We start from the raw sequence: 23,989 nt of genomic DNA on the forward strand, positions 1-23,989 counted from the left end.
TAACGACTCTCTTATAGAGCAAATCCGTAAGTAGTACAAGCAAAATAACATTACTCCCCATACGTATAGAAATAAGCAATAACAGCCTTTATTGCAAAAGCTTTGGGGTCGTAAGTAATATTGTATTTTTTACCGCAGCAAAATTCAGCCTTGATACAATAATATATCTCATTTTACATAGAAATAGCGACGCACGGTATTTGCCTTTTAAGAATAGTTGTGTGGAACGCTCTGAATAAGTAGGTACGGCTAGTATTAAAGTGGCGAAAGTGTGAATCAAGTATAGTAATAATGTAGGTACCTATCTAGCTGTCCTCTTTAGCTTTAGCGGTTTTTAAAATTTTACTTTGCTTTTGTTGCAGGTAAACATGAGGATCGACCAAGGAATTGACAACGGGAATGTGGCAGCCATCAATCCTTATGATAATGTACCACACGTTAACATAAACAATCGAAGTTGGCATTTATCTAATAATATCCAGTCTAATAATCAATATCAAAGCCATAATTTGCAATATAATCTCAACTCTAACTACAACCATCAAGAAACGCTAGACAGTCACGGAGTTTTTGAAAATAACACTGCAACTTCTGAGTCAACTAACATTATAGATAGTGACTCTCATGTAAAAGAAGTGTGTAATCGGCAATACAGAATATACTCCCAAAACAACTTAAACGTAAACACTAGCAACAATATTCAAACAGCCAATCTGGCGGGAAGTGTTGTTAGTACTAACATCCACAGAGAAATATTTAAAGGTGTGTTTTTGATTCCATCTTTCCTAATAAGCAACCCAAACCACAAACACGTTAACGAGCAAAATACACTTTCACTTTAAGATTTTGTACACCTACCTGTTGCTTTTGTCGTTTAACTCATAAAAGATTTCATAATAAGGTAGCGCTAACGATCTCTATATTAGGGCACCGCGAAAACAATTTATTTATCATTAAAAAAAAACATGAATATATTTTGCCTTGCTTACGAATATGAACACCGTCTACTCAAGCTCAATGGGTAGGACGAAAACTTTTCTATCATAAGGCTATTAAAGGCAATATTGTAATTGAACATCCCATTCACGAATTTAGTACGTGCTCTCGTTTGACATCATTTCTCGTTGAGTACCTACTTATATGTTTGAGTCCTTATTCAATAAGGTGCCTTAATAAATACCTACTTACATTTAAATTGGATTTATTTCAGAAGACTCTAATGAATATTCCAATACATCACCCATTGAAGAAGACAGGGCGTTTGAGCACTCTGACACAGATGAGATGTCTGAAAACGGTATACAAGCTTTACCACGAGGCATTGTAAATCCAAACTACCCTGGTTTCCAACACTTGGCGCACACTTTGCAGGTAAAGTTTCCATCGGCCAAAGAAACCTTGAAAGTGTTACTACTTATTTGAAATAAGGGCACAAGAGAAGCCATACCAGTAACTTACCTGTTACGGGACGCACCTACCTGTAATAATCAGTCCTATGGTATTAAATGACCTGAAAAATGTTGTTGCAATTAAATACTTATAATTATCATTGTTTACTTTTCAGGATTATTCTTCAACCATAGAAAATTTTTACCACTCGGAAAATGAAATGACTGACGATGATGTAGATATAGAAATAACAGAATTAGCATATGAAAATGAACCCATTCAAAACAACACTTTATTAGAGAATACAAATATTAATAACAACAATAATAATGAAAATACAATAGTTTGTTCAGATTTTCAGACGTCTGAGAATGACTTGTTAGCAAACACATTATTAGATAGTCACAAAACTAATGATATTCCAGATATTATAAAAACTATATCCCAAAATAATAATAATATTAACTCAATCAACTGTGACTTTAATTGTACAGACACAGATATAGAAAACAATTTTGATACAAAAGATATAATAGGCGATTTCAATAAAGAGATTGAAGATGAAATAAAACAATTGCTTAATTATAACATCAATATTCAAGACGACTTAGAAGAATTAAGAAAAGATATTAAAGATACGTTTGCGAAGCCTATAGAAAATACCATTAATAATATAAGTGAAGTGGTTAATCACGTAATAAAGAAATTAGTTGAAACTAATAGTTCCGAACAAGTAGATGATTGTACAGATAATTATGGGAATGAAAGTGCTTATGACAAGGAAAGAGATGATGTAGATAAAGATAATGAAACAAACACAAGAACAGAAATGAATCTCAGTAGGCCTACATTTTTACTAATTGAAAATACCAACACTAATATTGTAGATGCTCACTTATCAGATGGTAAAGATGAAATCTCTATTGATGAAAAAGAGTATGACACCGATAAGCTAAGCAATGACGTTGAGAAAACAATTAAGCAACTAAGTACAGAATTGAGAAAGATAATTCCAAAACTGGATGAAATGCGAGAAAGGGATAAATTATGGGGTATAACTAACATGGATACAAGGTCTATAGTCACAGATGGAAACTCCAACGAAGTAGCTTCTTCTTCGTGTCATTTGGTTAACTCAAGGGAAACCAACTCTGAAATTAATATAACTGTTCACAATAGAGACGATGATTACATTAAATGCAGGAGTCCATTGAAACCAAAAAGGTAAGCATTACACGTACACGTAGGTAGTATTAAAAGGGCTTACATGTAGATAATTAACACTCGATTTTATTATAATAACTAGTAGGTATTTATACTGTTATTGCGTTTACCGTTCTACAATAAACTCTCATTAATAATGTTGTTAAAAATGATTTGAACATGGGACTGCGAACGTCATCCTACATGAGATCATGAAAGAAACTAAGTGTTATAACGTGTGTAGATTTAGGCATGTACTCGTATACCACAACGCAACATTTTTAAAATAGATTTGACTCCGCATGACTTAATCTAACAAATTTAGGAGCAAACTTCCTTTGTAAATTTGTTTCGGGCCTTGTGTCTGTTCAATTTAGCCGGGGATTTGTGAAGTTCGCTAGACTAATTTCAGTTTTACTCATCTTTGAGGCGTGGTACCCCAAACAGGTGGTTTCTCTGACTCTACATAAATATGTTTTGTGATTTTAGCGAATCAAGAGCATCGAGAGAACGTCAAAAGGAAATAATCTCACCTAGGGAAAGTGCACGAACCGCTCAAAACAAAATATCCGTCCGTAATAACAGTGCTAAGGAATGTGATCTAGGTAAATATACTTATTTGTTTATTTTTTGTCTTAATCCTGTGTTTCAAAATATTTATGTGCATACAAGTGAACCTACCTGCTGAAACTAATAACAGCTAAGTGGGTATAATAGCTAGGATATAGTTATGTTAGTCATAACTTTACCATTTTGAGGTGGGTTGCTTAAAAGGTCATATTTACGTAGATGCTTTCACAATACATATAAAAATTCAGGACCCTAACCCACAGGGAACAATTAAAAAAGAAGGACGAAGAGTCCAAGAATGACTTTCCATAATTTTTCTTTAACGGTTAGAAAAAGGAGAAAACGTTGAGGATGTCAGTTGTAGAGAACTAGTTAATATAAAAAATAAGCAGCACAGCAGCAGCAGCAGTCTATGTTATCTTTTCTAAACGTATGAATTATAAAAATAATCTGCATAGGAAAAGTAAATGTAGGTACTTAGCATGCACCAAGTATCGTAGCCTAAATGTTAAATTAACCGTTTCAAAATATTAAGAGGTAACAACATAAAACTGCTTGAATAATGAAATGAGTTAGACTTTACTTGCTCTACGCTGGACTACGGCCGTGGGTATCGCACCAGTGACAGAAAAGAAGAAACACACAAAAATAAATTGGGGCACATTAAGATAGAAAGGGATTAAATTTAATAGATCCTATTTAGAAGAAATGTAGGACGGAAGCAGAGATGGATGAATCGTGTGAGGATTGTCAATTAAGGCTGAGAAGGGAGTGGAGGAAACTCAATAACAATAAAATTGACCTGGTTGATCTAAAGAGCGTTTATCTAAAGTGGTAAACAAATGCTAAACCTATCTATTAGAGGTATTTTACTTATTCATTTTTATTTTGTGTTTCAGGAAGTTTTGATGTGTACAATATAGAAACTGCATTACCCAAATTAGATTTGGATGCAATTGAAAATCACATAAGAGCGGCTAAAGAAGCAGAAAGACGAGTAAGTTACCAAGACCTTCTGATAAAAGTGTAAACTTTCAAGCTAAATTACAGGATAAGTACAGACTAATTACGTACTGAACTACAAACTAACCGTTGATTATTCTGTCTGTTTATACAAACAAAACAGAATATTGTTTTGAATTCCGCGGCTAGTAGTGTAACTGTACTATTCGCGTTAGAGTCCACGTTCGAAGCGACCATGTGTAACAGTTATTAATCAGCTACCAATAAGTAGTGGGACCAGCTTTCTAAGGTGATTCAACGGTGTAGTGAACAGTGCAGACAGACTGCCAGTCTCTTGACACCAGTTAACTTCGCAACGTGCGCGTGCGACGGTTGTATTTTACGTTTCTATTGTGTTAAAGTGATGGCGTCAATGCCATATTTTAATCCTGAACAAAGACACTATAAAAAGGATACCAGATTTCTTTTGGATTTATACACAATTACCTATGATAATCATGAATCAGTCGACAACATTTGCTGCCTTGTAAGTTTTTTTAAATTTATTTAACTGTGTAGATGCAAAGAATTTATGGACAAAATAGAAAAATGGAACACACAGTAACACACTTGACCTTGTCCTAAATGTCACAGTGACAGGATCAGGATTTGACACATTGACAATAAATTTGACAAAGGTTATTTTTTACAAACGAGTTTACGATTTTCACTAACAAACACGAGCTTGCCATAGCTGTGCCATATTTTTGCCAAAAACTGAAGACTGACTAGATTTAAGATGTTTGAGAGTTTGATTTCTAACATAAAACGTCGATTAAGCAAAACTTCTGACGATGTTGTTGACAATAAAGACTCGGACAAGTCTTCTATAAAACGGCGTTTGTACCTGTTTAAGTCGAAACTTCAGAAGCCTGAACCTGTGTCGCTCGTACCTGTGAGCTATTGTGATGATACTGCCCTGAGCCCAAGAGCTGCAGGCACGGCTGAGGCGGAGTGCGCTCAAACAGAGATAGAGTGGCCAGATCTCGTTGATAAGAATCCAAATATTTTAGATAAATTTACCCGCATTGTTACCAAAGCAGATGTATTCGATACCAAAGTAACTTAATTTAATTTTTTTTTAAATATTTTTAAAGTTAAAAAGATTTTAAGTAAGGCACATTTTTTTGTAGAAACGCAATGATCGAGAGGAAATTAGAAGAAGATTGGCAATGGGTGTTGATAGTGAGGAATATTATAGTATGGGCCATACAGATCGCCCAGGGAAGAAACCTAGCTTACATTCCCGGTTACAAAATGGTGAGTAATAACTTTATAATTAATAATTTGGGAAAGGGTAAATTTACTACCATGGGATGGTTATGGAAATTGTTGTGTTAGTGTGAAGGGTCGTGTTGTACCATTATGTATGTGTAGTTTCTATTATAAAAAAAGGCTGTAAAATAAATTAAAAGCAGAATTTAATTCTATATAATAAATCCAGGAAACTAATTTCTTTGTGTTTTTATCATGATATAATATTTACAGCCTTTTTAATTTCCATTTGTGTGATTAATCATTTCTTGTGTTGTGCCATAATGCGCAGGGATGAATCTACAAATTTGTTTCATGAATGAGACAGCATCAGACAATGAGTCTCAAACGTCAGACGTAGAGAAAAATTCAAACTATAATAGCAAAAGTTCATCCCGATCAAGTCTTATCAGCAAATCCAGCTATAATCATCCTTACCAAACAAGACCATTATCAGTAAATATCACAAAACAAGACAAAATTAGCACTGTTCAAAGTGGTAAGTATTGCCATGCTAGTCTTCATCTTAATTTCAAACTACCATTTTTGATAGTGTATCTGCTTACTTGTTCCTTTTATGTTTTTTTTGTATTGTTCTATAAGATATTAATATGTTACTGTTATATGGGAAGTACATATTTTTCAAAAATTCAAAATACATATTTGTATTGTTAAAGGTATAAAATAATAATCATTTAACACTGTTGCTATTGAAGTCTAACCAGTCAACAATATAATTTTGATCTGATCGTTGCACTATGGACATGCTTTCAACATTTTGATGAATATTCAATGTCATAAGTCAGTAGATTTTAGGCTATTCTTGGGAGAATTAAAAATATATTAATAGCATGACTTACATGATTATTAATGTAGTAATGTAGTATTTAGTATTAGTACCAGTAGTTGTAGGACTTTATCTGTAATAGTAAAGTCATCATAGTATAGCACAAATTGGTAAACATTACAGGTGCAAAACTGCGACCCACATCTTTATCAATGCAAAAAAAGTCCCGATCTTCACATTCGTTGGGTCACATTGAGCTAAAGGAGTCAGATTTTTACGCTCTACAAGCAACACTACAGACAGAAGCCAGAATTGCATTAGCACAAGCTAAAGAAATGGCCCGCATACAGATGGAGGTAAGATCTAATTGCAAAACTGTAATATTATTTGATGTTTTTTGTCAATTTATTATACACCGTGTTACTTTGCATTCTTGCCATATTCACAGAGATAAAAGTAGGGAACAATACCTATTATTTAAGATAAACAAGAGACTCCCATAAAGAAAGTACACTAAGATTTTAGTAAATTTGGTTTTTCAGTACAAATCGGAATAAACCAATTTTGTCTCGCACGTTCTACAGATGCAAGTGGAATAAACTAGTGGGCGTGGCCTAGTTCTTAATAATCTGTTGTTTTATGGCTCTGGGTACCAGCCTTTTTATCCAGTCATAATAATTATTTTAAAATACTCTTCAGTTGATTTCAGATTTTCCTTTCTACTCTCAGTTTCTACTTTACGGGCTTAGGACCGTCAAAAATACGTAATAATTATTAGGGTTTTAATTAATTTTAACATTGTACCCTATTTTTACAAATTAATAAATTAAGTATGAAATGAAATCACCTTATTCACAATTAATTATTTATTTATAAGTTCCTACCTACTTACAAAGTTTACGTACTGCGAAGCAAGTGTTCAAAGTGTCCTCCGTTCTGATGAAGGCACAGTTTAGCACGGCGAAGCGTAGGTTTTCCGCTTTAGTTTTCGCAACACATAAACGTTTTGTCTCACAGTTTCACTAAAACAATCCTTTCATGTAACGCGTTTACACTGTTTATCTCTTCTGCGCATACCTACCAGTCGTTTTAAGTCACGCCAAAAATCCATTGGTGTCAGGTCCGAGGATCGTGGTGGTCAAGCTACTGGACCACTCGTCCAATCCACTGTTCACCAAACGTATTATTCGCGCACTTGACGTCCTTATTGTGGGGGAGCACCATCCTGCTGCTAGTAGAGCATTTGGTGTAACGCTAAGGGTACGTCATCAAGCATTTCGTCTAAGACGTCTTGCAGACACTCCAGGCACCATTTTGATTAAATTATTCGTTGTTTGAATACACTTCAGACATTTTTGTATAATTTATAACGTGATTTGTGATTGATGGATTTCTCAGTTTTTTACAAGTGTCAAAAAGACATTTTAAAGACAATAGATTGCAATAGATATTTAAAAATACAATAAAAAGTAAAAAAGTCTTCATCGCCATCGCCAACAAGTGATGTGCATGCGTTACGATAATTAGTGATGTGTTTAACAGATTGTCGATAAAATAAAATACTCAAGATTAAAAATAATTTTTTTCGGGCATTATTTTTTAACGGATTTGTGATCAGTATCAGTAATATAGTCACCTCTGTAAATATGGCAAGAATGCAAAGTAACACCCTGTATTTATTGCCAATTAAAATTGTTAACGAATGATAATAAACATTATCTGCAGTAATTACATTTGAAAGTTGTAAAAACTATATTTTTCTCACTAATCTTTACAATTATGTATCAATATCTTTTCAATGTGTTGCATTGTGGTTTTGCCGAAGAATTTATCCTACGCTGGAAAGCAATATCTATTTAAATTTATTTTTATTTTAAGTGACTTCAGTTATTCCTACCACACTAAGAAGCTACAGCACTTGTGCTGTATTATTTACTAAGACCGTATCGGACGGATATCGATTCAGTATGTTTTTTAACGTACTTTACTGCTTCGCTCTGCAGCGATTGCGAAATCGAATCTGTTACTAATATTACTTTGTCTAGGGATTATACATATAGTGTGATGTCAGGACGTGGCGTTAAAGCGCGCCAACACTCGACGAAAACATTCTATTTCGTCATAAAGTATTAATGCATTTGCGTACACTGTTTACTATTTAAATTACGATGGTATATCGTACCCGATCGAGTTAACTGCGCACCTCGCTGGAATGCGACTGTCCCTTCCTCTACCCGCACAACTCCCCGCGTTCGTCCCGTTCGTGCCAGAGCGTCGATGTGACGTCACAGCTGTCAGGTACGCAGTTAACTCGACCAGGTTGTATTAACTCTTCAGCATTGAGTATACACAATACACGCCTATTTTACTATCGCGTCCTGGGGGCGTAGTGTGAGTTTATGTCAAACGCATTCGATATCGACTGCGTTAAAAAAATATATGAAGATTTTAGTCCTTGAAAGTTTCCGCTGGGGGTGCTGTACAATCCGTCATACATTTACGGCCTTATTAATAAAAGTTACGTTCTAGTTGAACTCTGGCTTAAGTTGTCATTTAGTATGGAAATGTCCTTTTAATCCAGAGTTCATGGTAGGTGTAACTTTTTATTAATTAGGGGGTAAATGTCACTTTTACGCACTCGATATCGAATACGTTTGATGTAAACTCACACTAAGCGCTCCTACACACGACGCCGCCGCCGCGCCTTTGCACTGTTTACACGCGCCGCGTGAACACCGCTGCCGCGCCGCCGCCGCGCCGCTCTGGCGAAATTATGCTTTGACGGCGCGGTGGCGGTTTTACTCGGCGCATATGAACAGTGTAGGGGCGCGGCGACGGCGCGGTGGCGGCGTCGTGTGCTGGAGCGCTTAGTGTGTTAACCGTGCTTATGTCACGCGTCCGCAGCGCGAGCGCCGCAGCCGGGCCGTGTCGCCGGTGACGGAGATGCTGCGCCGGAGCATGGAGAAGGCCAGCGCGCCGCTCGCGCCCGACCGCCGCCGAGTGTCGCGGCAGCTGCTCACCGACATGAACATCGCACAGTTACAGGTATGTTTTAGTACTAAAGCCCGGTCTGTGAGCACGTAGAATTTTGCCAATGACCCCTAGCTACCCACCCTTATCGCTCGCGCGTAATTATATTGCTGTCGCGACTGCAACTGGCACCCGCAGTCAGTGTGCGAGCGCGATAGCAACATAATTACGCACGAGCGATAAGGATGGGTAGCTTGGGGTCATTGGACAAAATTCTGCGTGCTTACAGACCAGACTATACCAGCCTCCCTAGACAAGTTATAAAGACGTGACAGATGTAATTTTTTCACCGACATGAACATCGCACAGTTACAGGTATGTTTTAATACTACCAGCCTCCCTAGACAAGTTATAAAACGTGACAGTTGTAATTTTTTCACCGACATGAACATCGCACAGTTACAGGTATGTTTTAATACTACCAGCCTCCCTAGACAAGTTATAAAACGTGACAGTTGGAATTCCGAAATCGCTTCGCTCTGGCGTTTTTTGTATGGAGTTACTTCGCTCTTTGAATCGATTTCGAGATGAAAACTGTCACGTTTCGACAGTTTAGTCCGCTTCTCTTCTTTCGTTTTGTTCTTTCAGTTTATAAACCTAGAAAATGAATATATTTGCATTAACTCCATTTTATTGTTTTCTTTTTTAAATGACGTTCGATATGTCAGGGATCTATTGCTAAAAAAACGTACTAAAATATTGCAGGCGGTAATGCCTTCTGCTATCGCTAGATAGCGATATCGTGGTAGGGATAGTTTTTCAGTCTCCGATTCGCTACCGAGATCGCTTTGTTTCATATCTAACTATAATTTTGTACTTAAACGAAGTGACTACACAAGTTGACCTCTTAATTTTACTACGGTTTTATTTATCCATATAGATAGATAGATAAATCATTTATTTGCATACACTTAACACATGAAATACTTAGTAAAGTTGCAGGATAACAATAATAAGAAAAGAATAGAATACAGCAGAATACGATATAAGCATGCATAAAACAAACAAAAGTAGTTACAAGTAGAAGAATATTTCCTGCATGATGTGTGTAATATACAATAATATACATGCTTACTTACTTATTTATAATTCGACTTTCGTATTTATAACTTTTTCTAGCGGTAACTCAGGCAGTGTCTGAGATATGGGAGTGGAACGGGAGGGGTGATTTTGACATATTATGACATGACAGAGCATATAAATTTGAAATCTCGCTGACATTTTACGTAACAAAACACACTCCCGTGCCGCTTCCATACCTCAGGTACTGCCTGAACTATCGAAAACTATCGAAGCAATCTTCAACTGTGTAACTAATTTGAGGCACCTCTTTCGGCTACCGACAGTACTTAACTTCCGCAGCCATTGTTTAATTTACTTCTTTCAACCGTGCATTTGCTGCTTTTTACATTTCTATACAATCGCGATACTGTAGCGCGTTAGTAGCGCCTTCGCATCACTTCTGTAGCGCGTTGCATTGCAAATGTGACTAATGCACTTTAGTAGCGAAGCTGTCGCAGCATCACTACAAAAAGTCGCCGTGGGCGACGGTCTTAATTATTACTTTTTTTGTAGTATAATTACCTACATCAGACCAGACTATCTAGCTAAACCATTCAAGGTTCGTTTCAGCCGAAAGACGTCCACTGCTAGACAAAGGCCTCCAAAATTCAAGGTATTAAACTTATATGCTTGACTAGCAGCTGCCCGCGACTTAGTACGCGTGCAGTGTGCACCCCTTTTTATCTCCTTAGGGGTGGAATTTCGTAAAATCCGTTCTTAGCGGATGTCCACACCCTATAAGGAACCTGCCCAAATTTCAAGTTTGTAGGTGTTATACCTAGCTACTAAGATTTCGTGATTAATCAGTGAGTGATATTTGCTTTTACCTACTTAAATAGATTATTCGTCTGATTTCTAGCTAGCAAATAGTTGATGCAGACAAGAATAAATAAAATACCTATCTCAAATGTACTTGTCATATCTGTGGCCTAATTGTTCAACTGAATTGCTTTCAATATGACAAAATATGTACGTCCATCAATGTCTCATAAATTCAGCGGTGAGTGATTTGATTGCCGCTTGACTTAAATGTTAAACTGAAATCAAGCGATTGCTATTGATGCCGAGTGCATAATTAGCAAAATGACTTTTCATTAGGTTCGTTCTTACGCCACTGCGAGCATACATCTGTAAGATAATTATTGACATAATAATTTAATATAAACAGCATGAAGGGCATTAAGGTTAAGGTCCAACTATTCATATTAGTAATTGTAGAATTGGCATTTTTCTGATATATTTTGTGTCAAAATTGTAGTGCCTATTGGTTAATGTCTATAGTTCATGTTTGGTTAATCATTAATGATAGCTACTTTTGACACATACTTCACAGAATTTTTTACTAATGAATTCACTAATGTTTAATTTATGTTTCTGGGAGAAACTGAATTTAGTAGTACTACAATGCCAACAACAATAAATTAAACGTACCTAATTAGCGTTAAACTATTTTATTTTGTACGTGATCCGGTTTGTTACTTTTAATAAAGAAACAAGTTCTCCCCGAATGTTATAAAGACGTCTCGTAGATATACTATAACTTGCATTTCTGTTATCTTATGTTTACGCTTCATAGCTTTTAACATTTTATGGGGCACAATCGCAAAAAGAATAATTTAATCTTAAATGCACTGGAAATAATGATCTAAATTAACCTCAATCAACCTATACATAAGCCTCAGGCAAGATTGTGCTGATGATGCTGGCTATTATGCTAATCCAAATAATTATTTAATCTTCAGCACAAAACATGTGAAGCCCGTAAAGTAAAAATAGCTGTAGATGTGTTCATTTAACATGTATCAAAATGCATTACTTGGCAACCTTGCGCGGCCGACTGCTGGCTGACTCATGCATAAAGACCATTAACCACAATGGATTTATTCTCAAATAACAATACCTATTGTGTAATTAAGCCTAAGTTTTTTGTCAGCGAGTCCCACTTTTTACGTCAACGCTCAATCTACGTTTATTAGCACAGAATACATGTTCCCATTAAAATTTTATGTTTTCATTAAAGTCAATTGAATTGCTTAACCGGTAAATATTGCTATCGTTATTAATTATCGCGCATCATTAGATCGTCCTCATTTCTTTCTTATGTTCAGAAAATATGATTGTTCTCTTTATTTATCCATAACTTAGACTCGTGTTGATTACTACTACTTACATACATATAAACAGATAACTTATTTCGTTTCTAGGCAATGTTAGTTGATAGGAAATGGAGTGAGACTTCTAATTAAATATGTGCAATTAATACTAATTTCTGAACAAACAGTAATTTCCTCACGTTATAAATTAGGTTTATTATACTTATGTCGTTTAAAAGAAATCGCGGTTGGTTTATTGCTAAAGTAAACCACTGAACAGCTAGAAAAAACCACGGAACTGACCCTGACTCTGTTAACAGATTTACGTTTCAATTTGTTACGCTTCGGCTCCTGTGGCGTCTCGCCGTGTAGTGTAATTTGAATTCATGTACATTCATATTTTGCTCCGATATTTGAAATGATAAGTTCCGAATCTAAATTTAATTAGAGCTAACTAGCACAGATACCGGTGAGATTAAAAGAGACGTTTAAATTCTAGCGAAACAGGACACAATAGAAAACTACTTTCTTAAGTGACTCGTATGATTTTGTTAGTATTGAAAACCTAAATGGCCCTGACTACACTGTATTTTAGAAATCATCGGTAGCCACCACCCACGTATCTAAAATAAATGTCACGTTTGCTGAGAAGAAACTGCAACTCATTGATCATTCGCACATAAAACAATGCTACGTGAACTTTTGTTATAATTACTCAAATCATAGTCGTTCTTATTTCTATACCTGTGCACTTAGATTTTAATACCATTACTTCTCCGTCCCCTGTGACTCATTCGAAAAATACATATGTATAAGTATTATGAAGCTATTTAGGTCATGTTTTATTTGTACATTGATAAAGTATATCGACAGCAAATTGTGTTTTAGATTAATGCACCGTCTTCTTCTTTGTCTGTACAATCAAAATAATAAAGTACTTTTACTAAGTAATTTTCGTTTTTCCTTTCGCAGGTGATAGTTAACGAGCTGCACTCGCAGATCGAGTCGCTGAACGACTCGCTGGTGAAGCTGCTGATGGCGCGCGACGAGCTGCACATGGGCCAGGACTCCATGCTCGTGGACATCGAGGACCTCACCAGATACTTGTAAGGGCCCGCCGCTCACTACAGCACCCTATAGTGAACGAGCTGCACTCGCAGTCGCGTCGCTGGACGACTCGCTGGTGAAGCTGCTGATAGCGCGCGACGAGCTGCAAAAAATAAGTTGCAATGTTCGGAACCCGAATTTTTAGAGGTAGATGTTTAAATTGAACTGTCTTTGGCTGTTCACTCCCGGGGTGATTAATAATCACTGATTATTATCCCGGTACAGATAAGTGTGCTATAAACACGCGCAAGGAATTGCAAAAATCGTTAAGTTGGAAACTTCAAATAGTTTTCTGATTACAACTAAATCTAGTAGTAACTGTTCACAAAAAGGTAGCCATTAAATGAAACTGACTGTTTTTTTTTTATTATAGAAACTAACAATTTAAAACTTATTTCCATTAGACCTGGGCCCATTGTCTTGTCTTCGAATACTTTCAATAATCAAGATAATAAAGGAGACGAAGAAGAATTAAAGGATGAAAGTTATTTTGTTAGTGGCTTTGATTTTCTTATGATCTATTTTTTAAAGATACATAAATTTGAAAAACATAATTTAAACCATATTTTTCAAGACAAGAAAGCGTAAGCGTTTCTTATACAGGGTGGAAACGTTAAGTGATCTCACTCGATTATTTCTAAACTATACAAGATATCAAAAAACTGATTACTGATTCTGAAAGTGCTTTACAAGCTCTTTCAAACGGTACTAATAGTAGGTTACAGAATAAACTGGATCTATCCGAAAATTAAATGTTTCCAGCTTTCATACATTTAGTAAAACCACATAATATTAAAAACTATACAAGATATTAAAAAACTGGTTACTGATCCTGAAAGTGCTTTACGAGCTCTATCCAACAGTACCAATAAAATGTTACAAAATAAACTGGATCCATTCGAAAATTCAATGTTTCCAGCTTCCATACATTTAGTAAGCCACAGTCATGGCACTCATGTCTTGTTAATATTATAGCAAGTAAAGCCTAAAACCAATGTTTTCCAAGAATACTTTTAAATAAGAATGCAATTTACGAGTTCATTTTAAGTGTTTATTATTTAATAAAAATTTTAATAGGTACTTCTATTATTGTTTGGCTGGCATACATTTAGTATGGAGGCTGAAAACATTAAATTTTCGGATAGATCCAGTTAATTCTGTAACCTAATATTGATACCGTTGGATAGAGCTTGTGAAGTACTTTCAGGGTTAGTAATCAGTTTTTCGATATCTTGTATAGTTTAGAAATAATCGAATGAGATCACTTATCGTTTCCACCCTGTATAGCTCATCATCATCACCAACTCAACAATATCTTAATGTACTTTTGTTAACCATAGATTAGAAACATAAATTATTACAACCGCCAGCAGAACATGTAGATAATAGAAATAGTCACTTATAATAAAGTACCTTAAGTAGTTGTTATAGATTAGATTTTGCATCAGCAATGTGTATTTTTATGAACTGTCGTTTGTACTTCACCGTGTGCTTTTTCTTTGTTGCAGGGGCGTTAAGGAGCAGTCTAAGAAGACCAAAGGATCCACAAAGTCCGGAATGAGAAGGCTCACGTCCCTGGTGCACAAATAAGTACACAATGTTTAATGTTAGATTTATTACGGCAATTTGTTCTAATTTTAAGTACTGACTGAATGGTTGCTATAATTTTTTAACATTGTACAGTACAACCACAACAGAAAAGACCAGTGAAAACCCATGATGAGCCTGTGCTTCTATTTTTTAAGATAAATGTCGTACTGTAAAATGTTCTTAAAGAAATATAGCAGCTATACACGTCATCCTATATAGTACATGCAAAGCGGCGTATGTATGTTTAGGTACGGTGAAATATGTTATTCGATTAAAGTGGGATCCAACATTATGTACTTTGTATAAACGATAATTTTAAATATTGTATGTCAGATATACTATTCAGTGACAGATATTACTAAATTGAATTTGTAGACTGTATCACTACTATTTATTCGCCTAAAATAGGTTGCTTTAAAAACATAATATAATCCGAACAGATTTTCATGCAAATCTTAATAATCTTCGAGACTACAGTTTGCATGAAAACTTTCTTGACGTATACTGGATTTTAATGTAATTATATAAACCCTACATTTTACTGTAATTACATAAACCCTACATTTTACTGTTTCTAAATGTTACCTACATATTATATTACGTATAAGGTTTCTCCTACTCGTAATCTTAATGTAATTCCGTCACAGTTTCCTGTCTATATCTAAAATTGCGTATATCGTTGTATACATTTTGAAATACATATATTATATTCACATATATTATGTCCGCTTTAAAATAGATACTAGCCCACCTAGAGATATTAAATATTTTGTGATTATTCGCAGATTAGAAGAAATATTTTTTCAATATAGTGCTCATTGTTATAAATTGCCGGAGGTTGGGTTTCGTCTGTTGAAACAAAAAGCAATTTAAAGTTCCCATATTATGTAATCGTGACACGTATGTAATATGTGTACTAATATAATCGTGATATTTCGTATATTTACTATTAATAACAAATTCTTAACCTAACATTTCATATCGTTGACTTTGAGCCACTTAATAATTAGGGTAAATGATTTAGTTATCGCCCAGCATAATGCTGATTGAACTCTTTTTTGTTCTGTTCTATGAAAGGAATTAATGGAATTTTATCCAGTTACATGCCGTGATAAGGATAGGTAGCAACATTCTTCTGATTTCTTTCATAGGGAGTTTATCACCGTACGCTGGACAAAAACTCCAAAATTTACCCTACATAGACAAAGTAACACCAATGCGTATTGGAAAGACTTAAGAATCTTATGACCGTATGCTACATACTTAGATAGACATCAATTTTATCTCTTATGAAATTATATCTCGTGCTAATCAATCTAGGTGCGCGTTTGCATAGGTAGTGAATAGATATACGGTTTAATTTAGTAGAGTTCACAGGCGAATTCAAACCTACCGGCGATATGTAGTATATTCACTTATATTAGGTAGGCATGTAGTGATGCACATGCCTAAGTCTTATATTACAAGAGGCTTGTTCTTTAAAAATGTAGATCGTAAAGATGATGAATGGCGTCGAATTGCAACATCTAACAGATTTACAAGTTACTAAGTTCTAATCATTCTATTCTCAGACCTACTTAATACACAAAATTTCATAAGAATCGGTCAAGCCGTTTCGAGCAGTTTTATTACAAACACTGGCACGAAAATTTTATAACATTAGATCAGCTCATTAAACCTCCACGCTTAATTAAAAAGTACATTTACTGTACTTGTGCAATCTGATATACTGCGTGTTCAAAACAATGAAGGAATAAAATGAAATCTATCTATATCGTCATCGACTCTCACAAAACGAATGCGAATATAAAATAGCAGCTGCATAAAAAGTGGTCGAATGAATATTTTTACTTGCGTTCCCAACATTTACCACATTTGGTAGCTTGATCCTGATTTACAAAGTTAATGGGTCCGTGAAACTTTACCAGTTTTTACTGCACACTTTTTCTGTAGATGGCTTTTGTTTTAAACCCCCTTAGAATCCGATACGCAATCAGAGTTACCTGTGGATATCTAAAATAACAATGAACTGTTTCGAATAGACAGTTAACTATCACAGAAAAGCACTACAGACTTTAATTGAAGAGAAAAATATCTTCGTACGAAAACCTAAGACTAAGTAACTTATAAATCTGGTAATCTGTGTTGCAGTTTGAGTAAAATGCATAGGCAATAAAACTGCTGATAATATACTTTTTCTATCACGTTGTTACCCGTTATTTTGGATCTGTAGTCTCGTGGCGTTTGCGCAGGCCTAACACTTTGTTCAGCTTTATAGGAAATTGATTAATCAAACTTAGTTCCCAGTGATTCTTCATTAAATTAAAATAGTAACCAGCTCAAGTTGAATATTTGAAACTAGGAAAATATAAAATAATACGACTTTGTAGTAACATAATAATTACCTCATTCTAAAAATCTCGACGCCTCTCCTAGTGCTCTTAAAAGACGCCTGTGCAAAGCCCAATTAATAGTTGTTAATTAGACCAATAAACATAGGATAATTTTACGTTATATTTTTTCCTGATAGTTTATGACGTTTTTCGTTATTCATAAATTGCATTCCCAATCGATAACATAACTCGATGTATTTCAAAAAATCTAAAACTGCAGCATGATAAGTTAATTTTATTATATTATTTAAATATACATACAAGCGTTCTCCCAACCGAATTTATTTAGGTTTATATTCCATACATTAATTAGTTATTTTAAACGATGTTCTTTATGTACTGTTTTACTTGTTTGTATGTATATAAAGTTAAACAATTCCAGATCTCTTAGTTTTTTCTACTTGATATTATATATTTCTCGGAGTTCCTTAAACTTACTGAAATTTAAATTTATGTACATCCTTAGGTTGTTGTTAATTTAGTTTGCTAGATTGATTCAATGTGTAGTTACCTTTCTTGTGTGTTACTTTAGTGGGATTAATTAGTTCTTTGCTCCCAAATTATTTTCTATCTAAGAATATGTATTAGCTTTTTCTTTATTAATTTGATTACCCTTTGCCTACTTGTTGGAATTTATTTTAACATCATTATGTTTCATTTCGTTTAAATATTCGTCCCTCTATCTTTATAACATGGGAGCAAATAATAACTGTATAATAATAAAAAAATGTGTAAACAGCTATAAATGATGTGAAGTAAATCACCAACATGCAAAAGGCAGAGCCGTACTTCGATATTTTTTGATTTATTTTCCCTTTAGTTTTACGATCTTAATAAGTCGGTCTCAATCATGTTTTTAAAATATTCATTGCAGGCATTCGTTCTGTCAAAGGATTTTTATACTTCATTAATGGATCGTATTAAATTCTTATTGATACTCACTGTAGACTTCTTATTCTAATTATTCACGATGGGGTTACAGCGGAGGCATGTGGGTATGTATACATCGCGGCGAGTAGGTGCATGCGACGCAGCTGCAGGTTACTTGACTTGTCTCCTATACAAATGGAGTGTACGCATCTGTACTTACGGTTTGGTAATCTATATATATAAAAGAAAGTCGTGTTAGTTACACCACTTATAACTCAAGAACGGCTGAACCGATTTAGCTGAAAATTGTCAGGGAGGTAGTTTAGAGCCAGGAGAAGGACATAGGATACTTTGTATCCCGTTCGAAATTAAAAAAAAAGTCTAATTATTTATTGCCATTAAGGCGGAACAAAGTTCGCCGGGTCAGCTAGTATTTAATAAGATAGCCCTGCGGGCTCGTATCTTCGATCAAAACCTATCACATTTACAAGCCGTTAAAGATTAAAACGTGACTGCGTTGACATTAAAAGTTTTTTAACTGCTGCTAAGAATTCTTTTCTACCTTTATTTCATTTGAAATCGACGAAACTTATGTTAATTACGTGTACCTCAAACTACTTTTATATCTCAGTGACTAATTTTCAGATAATATCTTCGTAATCGGTTGTGGTTTATCTGACTATTCTTTGTTCTTTGACCATCATAGTAAATTCAGGTTAAACTTTGTCTCTGTATTTTAAGGTATTGAACTAAGCAGCTGAGAGTAGGTACGTCGTTAACTACAGTTAGCGAAAAGAATGCTTGGCGCGCTTAAAAAATCTTACCGACATGTGATAAATACTATTGTACTATCTATACTTATAATAAATCTGTAGAGAGGTCAATTCTGTACATGAAATATATTTTCAAAATAACTATCAGGGGGTGATTAGTGATCGATACTGATGCCAAAAATGCAATCAGTACAATTTTTGTCTGTCTGTCTGACTGTCTGTCTGTCTGTCTGTCTGTCTGTCTGTCTGTCTGTATGTTCCTTATAGAAACAAAAACTACTCGACGGATTTTAACGAAACTTGGTACAATTATTCTTCATACTCCTGGGCAGGTTATAGGATACTTAGGAATTCCCACGGGAACGGCCATTAGCGGGAAAATCCTTTTGTATGAAAAATCTAAACCGCTTAAGTTAGACGCTTGAAATTTGGCAAGCAGGTACCTTAGTAAACTTAAAGCTTAGTTATAACAGGATATTGCAAAATTCCTACGGGAACGGGAGTTAGCGGGAAAAAACATTTGTATGAAAAAATCTAAACCGCGTAAGTTAGACGCTTAAAATTTGGCATGCAGGTACCTTAGTAAACTTAAAGCTTAGTTACAACAGGATATTGCAAAATTCCCACGGGAACTGGAATTAGCGGGAAATTCCTTTTGTATGACTGACTCACTGACATACCCACGCACAGCCTAAACGGCTAAACGTAGGCACTTGAAATTTATAAGGGACGTAGCTTAGGTACCGTAGAGGTGCACTAAGAAAGGAATTCCCGAAATTCCCACAGGAACAGGAATTACCGGGAAAATCCTTTTGTATGAAAAATCTAAACCGCTTAAGTTAGACGCTTGAAATTTGGCATGCAGGTTCCTTAGTAAACTTAAAGCTTAGTTACAACAGGATATTGCGAAATTCCAACGGGAACGGGAGTTAGCGGGAAAAAACATTTGTATGAAAAAATCTAAACCGCGTAAGATAGATGAAGGGGGTAAAACGGGATCCAGGCGTACGAAGTCGCGGGCGGCCGCTAGTTCTAAATAAAGGGGAAAGTGTTTAAATTGTCGTTTTATTTTTATACAACAGCAGATGCATCAATAAATAGTTTTAAGAAAAAATCCTCAAAGCTCGTAATAATTATGAATTTGTAAAATTGAATGAGAAACTTTTTGGAAAATGTGAAAAATCTTGCGTAACAGTAGGAATTGTCTCATAGGATCCCACGTATTTTTATATCTACTGGATTTGGTTGTAATTTACGATACTGATAAAAATAGATTACTATAATGTTTATTATTGCGTGATTATTTGTAATAACCACAAAGGGGACAATTAGCAGTGAAGTCCTATCGGGTCGTTCCCACAGCGATTGTCCTCATCGCACTCTAGGACTTTCGCTTAAGACCCTTTTAACCAAGATAAATGCTTCCTTTCTCGCAAATATTTATTATATTCTCCCCTATATTGCCCCACATTTAATCTTAATCGATATTGAAGTGCTTTTATAGGGTGGTATTAATTGTGAGAAAGGACATTTGCAATCTTATCTGTTTATTGGATACTGTTGTTCGGGCAAATTGATTTCCTGTGGGAATCAATATTTTTAAATTAGATATAGGAAGGTGTAATGGGTCTATATTTTATGAGTAGGCCTTTTATTAGGTGTCTCGACATTTTAATTAATGAGTGATAATATATTGATTGCTAATATTAGAAAAACACTACAGAAGTTCGTAAGCTAACATATTTACAAGATATTTTATAGTGGAAGGTTTCATCAAATTAAAATAAATGACTGGTTATAAACAGTAGGTAATGCATTATGTTTAAAAAAAACCGCGTACTCGTAAGCATAGTAGCAAACAAAAGAGCAAATGTTTTATTTTAGGAACGTAAAGCGGTGAAACATAGAGTAATGGCCGATGGTATCGCGGGGCATGCAAATCACCGCGGCACGGGCCACATGCGGGCCCGGCCGACCGCATGGGGAGGCTTGGGAAGGTTTGCAACTCAACAAATAACTTCCTTTAAATTCAAAGAAAGTTTGTTCTTAGACAGTACAATAGCCGTCTAGAAAAGTCACTACTGAATAAAAGTTTTGACTTACTTGACTTATGTTCTTTTTCACCATCAATCCCTACTTTTTAGGTAACCCTTATGGAAACACATAAAAGGAATTTTGTTTTCATAGGGGTCACATAAAAAATTTGGTATTAATGGTGAAAACGGGTATTAAGGTCCTATGTCCCACAACAGTCCTTCATCGCGTTCGGTCTTGAGCTTCGCGTTTGATCTCGCTCCAATATCTAATGAAAGCTTTGGCCTTCTTAACTCACACCTTGGAAGGTAGTTCGAGAAGAAAACAGCGTTTTTAAGCTCTAGATAGCTTGCGGGAAACGTTAATATATATGGAAGTTACTCAACAAATATCTGGACATTTTACACTAAGCTATCAATTCCTAATTTATACATAAGTAGAGTATTTGGGTGTCAGGCCACACTGATATAGCTAGCATAAGTTCAAGGATTGAACCCGCGTCCTCTGGCATAGTAGTCCGGCAAGCGAACCACCTAACTATGACTACATTCTAGGAAAATGAACGCATTTTCCTATGAAGATTGGTCATATTCAGGATATTATTAATAGCACATACCTGGACTGAATATGAGGAATTCAAACAAATTCAAGCGTTTAGATTTAGCCTTAGTTTTTCAGTTGCTTAAAGTAATGTAAATAGCATTTTGTCCTGACTGACCCTTCGCCCCATCCTACTCGATGGTAGCTATTATACGAGTTCAATGTCAATGGTAGGGTCGCGACTCGCGGCTGCGGATACGGGCTCGACCGAAGCTCGACGCGATTTTATTGCTCCTCACTGTAACTTGATTACCCGCCTCCATTGACTTGTTGATTGTAAAACGCCTTATAATAAAAACTCGTAGATTCTAGACTCAGAAGTTCTCACGATAACTTTGAACATTTAACAAGCATCGAATGTTTTTAAAAAAAAGATAACAAAATAAATTGACTCGATTTGTTTATTTGACTTCCAGTGATACGAGTATTAAATGCCAGGCAGTGGATTACAGGTTCCAATGAGTGCAAAGGCGCCAAGCAAGCTACATCTCTCTATTTCTTATGCAAGTTCTTGCTGAATAGTAAAATAAACAAGGATGCTTTACAATTCGATTGCCTCATTATATTTTCTAACACAAGTCTATGGAATAGAGTAACCTAAAACCTAAAGTTACTCCTAGCAAGTTTTCAGAACTGTATCTCATTCTTAATAGGCTACGTTTTACAGTTCCATATCTAGGCATAGTGAAAATTTTGAAAGTAAAATTCTAATCATAAGGGGCATCCCACTTTCTAAAATATAATAAATGTTACGAACAGAACTGTTTATTTAATTAGATCAATGGTTCTGAAAAAAAAAACGGATATTATATCTGAAATATAGGCAATATTAATATTATAAAATATGTGAGGGGTAGGGATGTAGCAATTTGAAAAATTTTGCATGCTTGTGATATTATAATCCGTGGCGGGCAGCACAATGAACCCCATCAACCGAAAAATGATTAACAAGCGATTACACTGACGGATGGGCGGCGCGCGCGCATTGGCTTCTCTCTGCGTAGACTGAACACTGTTTAGAGCTGGCTAAAATATTATGTGTTCAGTGAATTGTTAATACTATAATAAAAATAAGAAGTAAATAAAATCCAGACATATCAGGAAGAACATCAAAATGTGTGAACCATAGGTAATGTATGGCGACACTGTATTTCAGGATACCAGAAATGATTTTAATTTTCATTTAACGTCTTATCAGTGTGATGGGTTATGGAAATGATAATACTGAAAAATTCAAAACATAGGTAACGAGAATGAGGAATGATCTAAGCAGTAAGCACTGTTATTTTACATGAGGCTAAGTTAACGTTTGAACTCAACCTCACCTTGATAAAGATCCTATTCTAGCAATAGAAGTAGGTATGCAATTTTACCCACGTAAAGTTAGCGAGACAAAATGAAAGAAGACGTATTAATTTTGTGCCTTGTCTTGTGTTATTTACTCACTTTTCCTAAATATAAATTTTGTAATATCCAAGAAGCAAACATGTAGGGGAAAGTAGTACGAGTTGATCCCCTGGGGTAAGATGATCTTTCGCGATTGTGCTGAAACCACTAATGTCATTTAGTTTCTTTCACTGGTAAAACATACTGCCGTCCAATCACTATAATGCCGTTAACCCACAATTGGTCAATTTTGACTTTTGAATACCATCCGAATCAGAAAAAAATGCTTAATCTAGCACTATTATCGAAATTTTTATATCTTGTTTAGTTCCTGAGATAAAAAAAATAAGAAAGCCGCTAACTGCTTCGCCTCTGCAAGATTACATAACTAAAATGCAGTTACATTACATTTCTTAGCTTAAACGCGGTTAAGCGTCTTTAATTGTTATTAGAATTAAAAATTTAAGAAAAATTACAAAGCTTTATTGCCGTTATTTACAATTTCTAGTCAATACAGCCGTTAAGGTACTTTAACGACAATATTGCTAAGCTGCTCTTTGCAAAGCTTTAATAGACTCCTCAAGACTAAAACGCCGTTAAGTAAAATTATTAGACTTAAACGCAACAAAGGTCCAATAACGGCATTATAGCTTTGTATTACATGAATTTATTTATTAAAATTGCACTAGTAAATTCATCATTAAGGCTAACCAAATGTAACAATCTATGTGTTTTTTACATTTTTACAAGACTTAAATGCCGTTAACCTACATTCCTAAACTATAATGCGGCTATGTCAAAAAGTTGAATGAAGTGTTCTAAGCGTCGTTGCGTGCGTCGATCACT

General features: G+C 35.1%; 1 protein-coding gene across 6 annotated transcripts in view; it reads left to right on the forward strand.

The window, feature by feature from the left end:
• LOC135087758 (schwannomin-interacting protein 1 homolog) overlaps positions 1–18,421 on the forward strand; it is a 63,708-nt gene extending 45,287 nt beyond the window's left edge. For 2 of the 6 annotated variants that reach the window (XM_063982542.1, XM_063982541.1), the window contains exons 2-12: positions 363–762; positions 1,211–1,371; positions 1,565–2,613; positions 3,082–3,197; positions 4,062–4,159; positions 5,298–5,424; positions 5,711–5,917; positions 6,389–6,561; positions 9,110–9,250; positions 13,363–13,496; positions 15,006–18,421. In XM_063982542.1, coding sequence (XP_063838612.1) covers positions 369–762; positions 1,211–1,371; positions 1,565–2,613; positions 3,082–3,197; positions 4,062–4,159; positions 5,298–5,424; positions 5,711–5,917; positions 6,389–6,561; positions 9,110–9,250; positions 13,363–13,496; positions 15,006–15,087 — 2,682 coding nt within the window. In that variant the 5' untranslated portion in view covers positions 363–368 and the 3' untranslated portion in view covers positions 15,088–18,421. The remainder of the gene's footprint in view (positions 1–362; positions 763–1,210; positions 1,372–1,564; positions 2,614–3,081; positions 3,198–4,061; positions 4,160–5,297; positions 5,425–5,710; positions 5,918–6,388; positions 6,562–9,109; positions 9,251–13,362; positions 13,497–15,005) is intronic. The other 4 variants (XM_063982544.1, XM_063982543.1, XM_063982545.1 and 1 more) reach the window with 4 other exon arrangements.
• Positions 18,422–23,989: the final 5,568 nt, after the last annotated feature.

The sequence above is a fragment of the Ostrinia nubilalis genome, chromosome 3 (assembly GCF_963855985.1).
Source record: "Ostrinia nubilalis chromosome 3, ilOstNubi1.1, whole genome shotgun sequence".
NCBI lineage: Eukaryota > Metazoa > Arthropoda > Insecta > Lepidoptera > Crambidae > Ostrinia > Ostrinia nubilalis.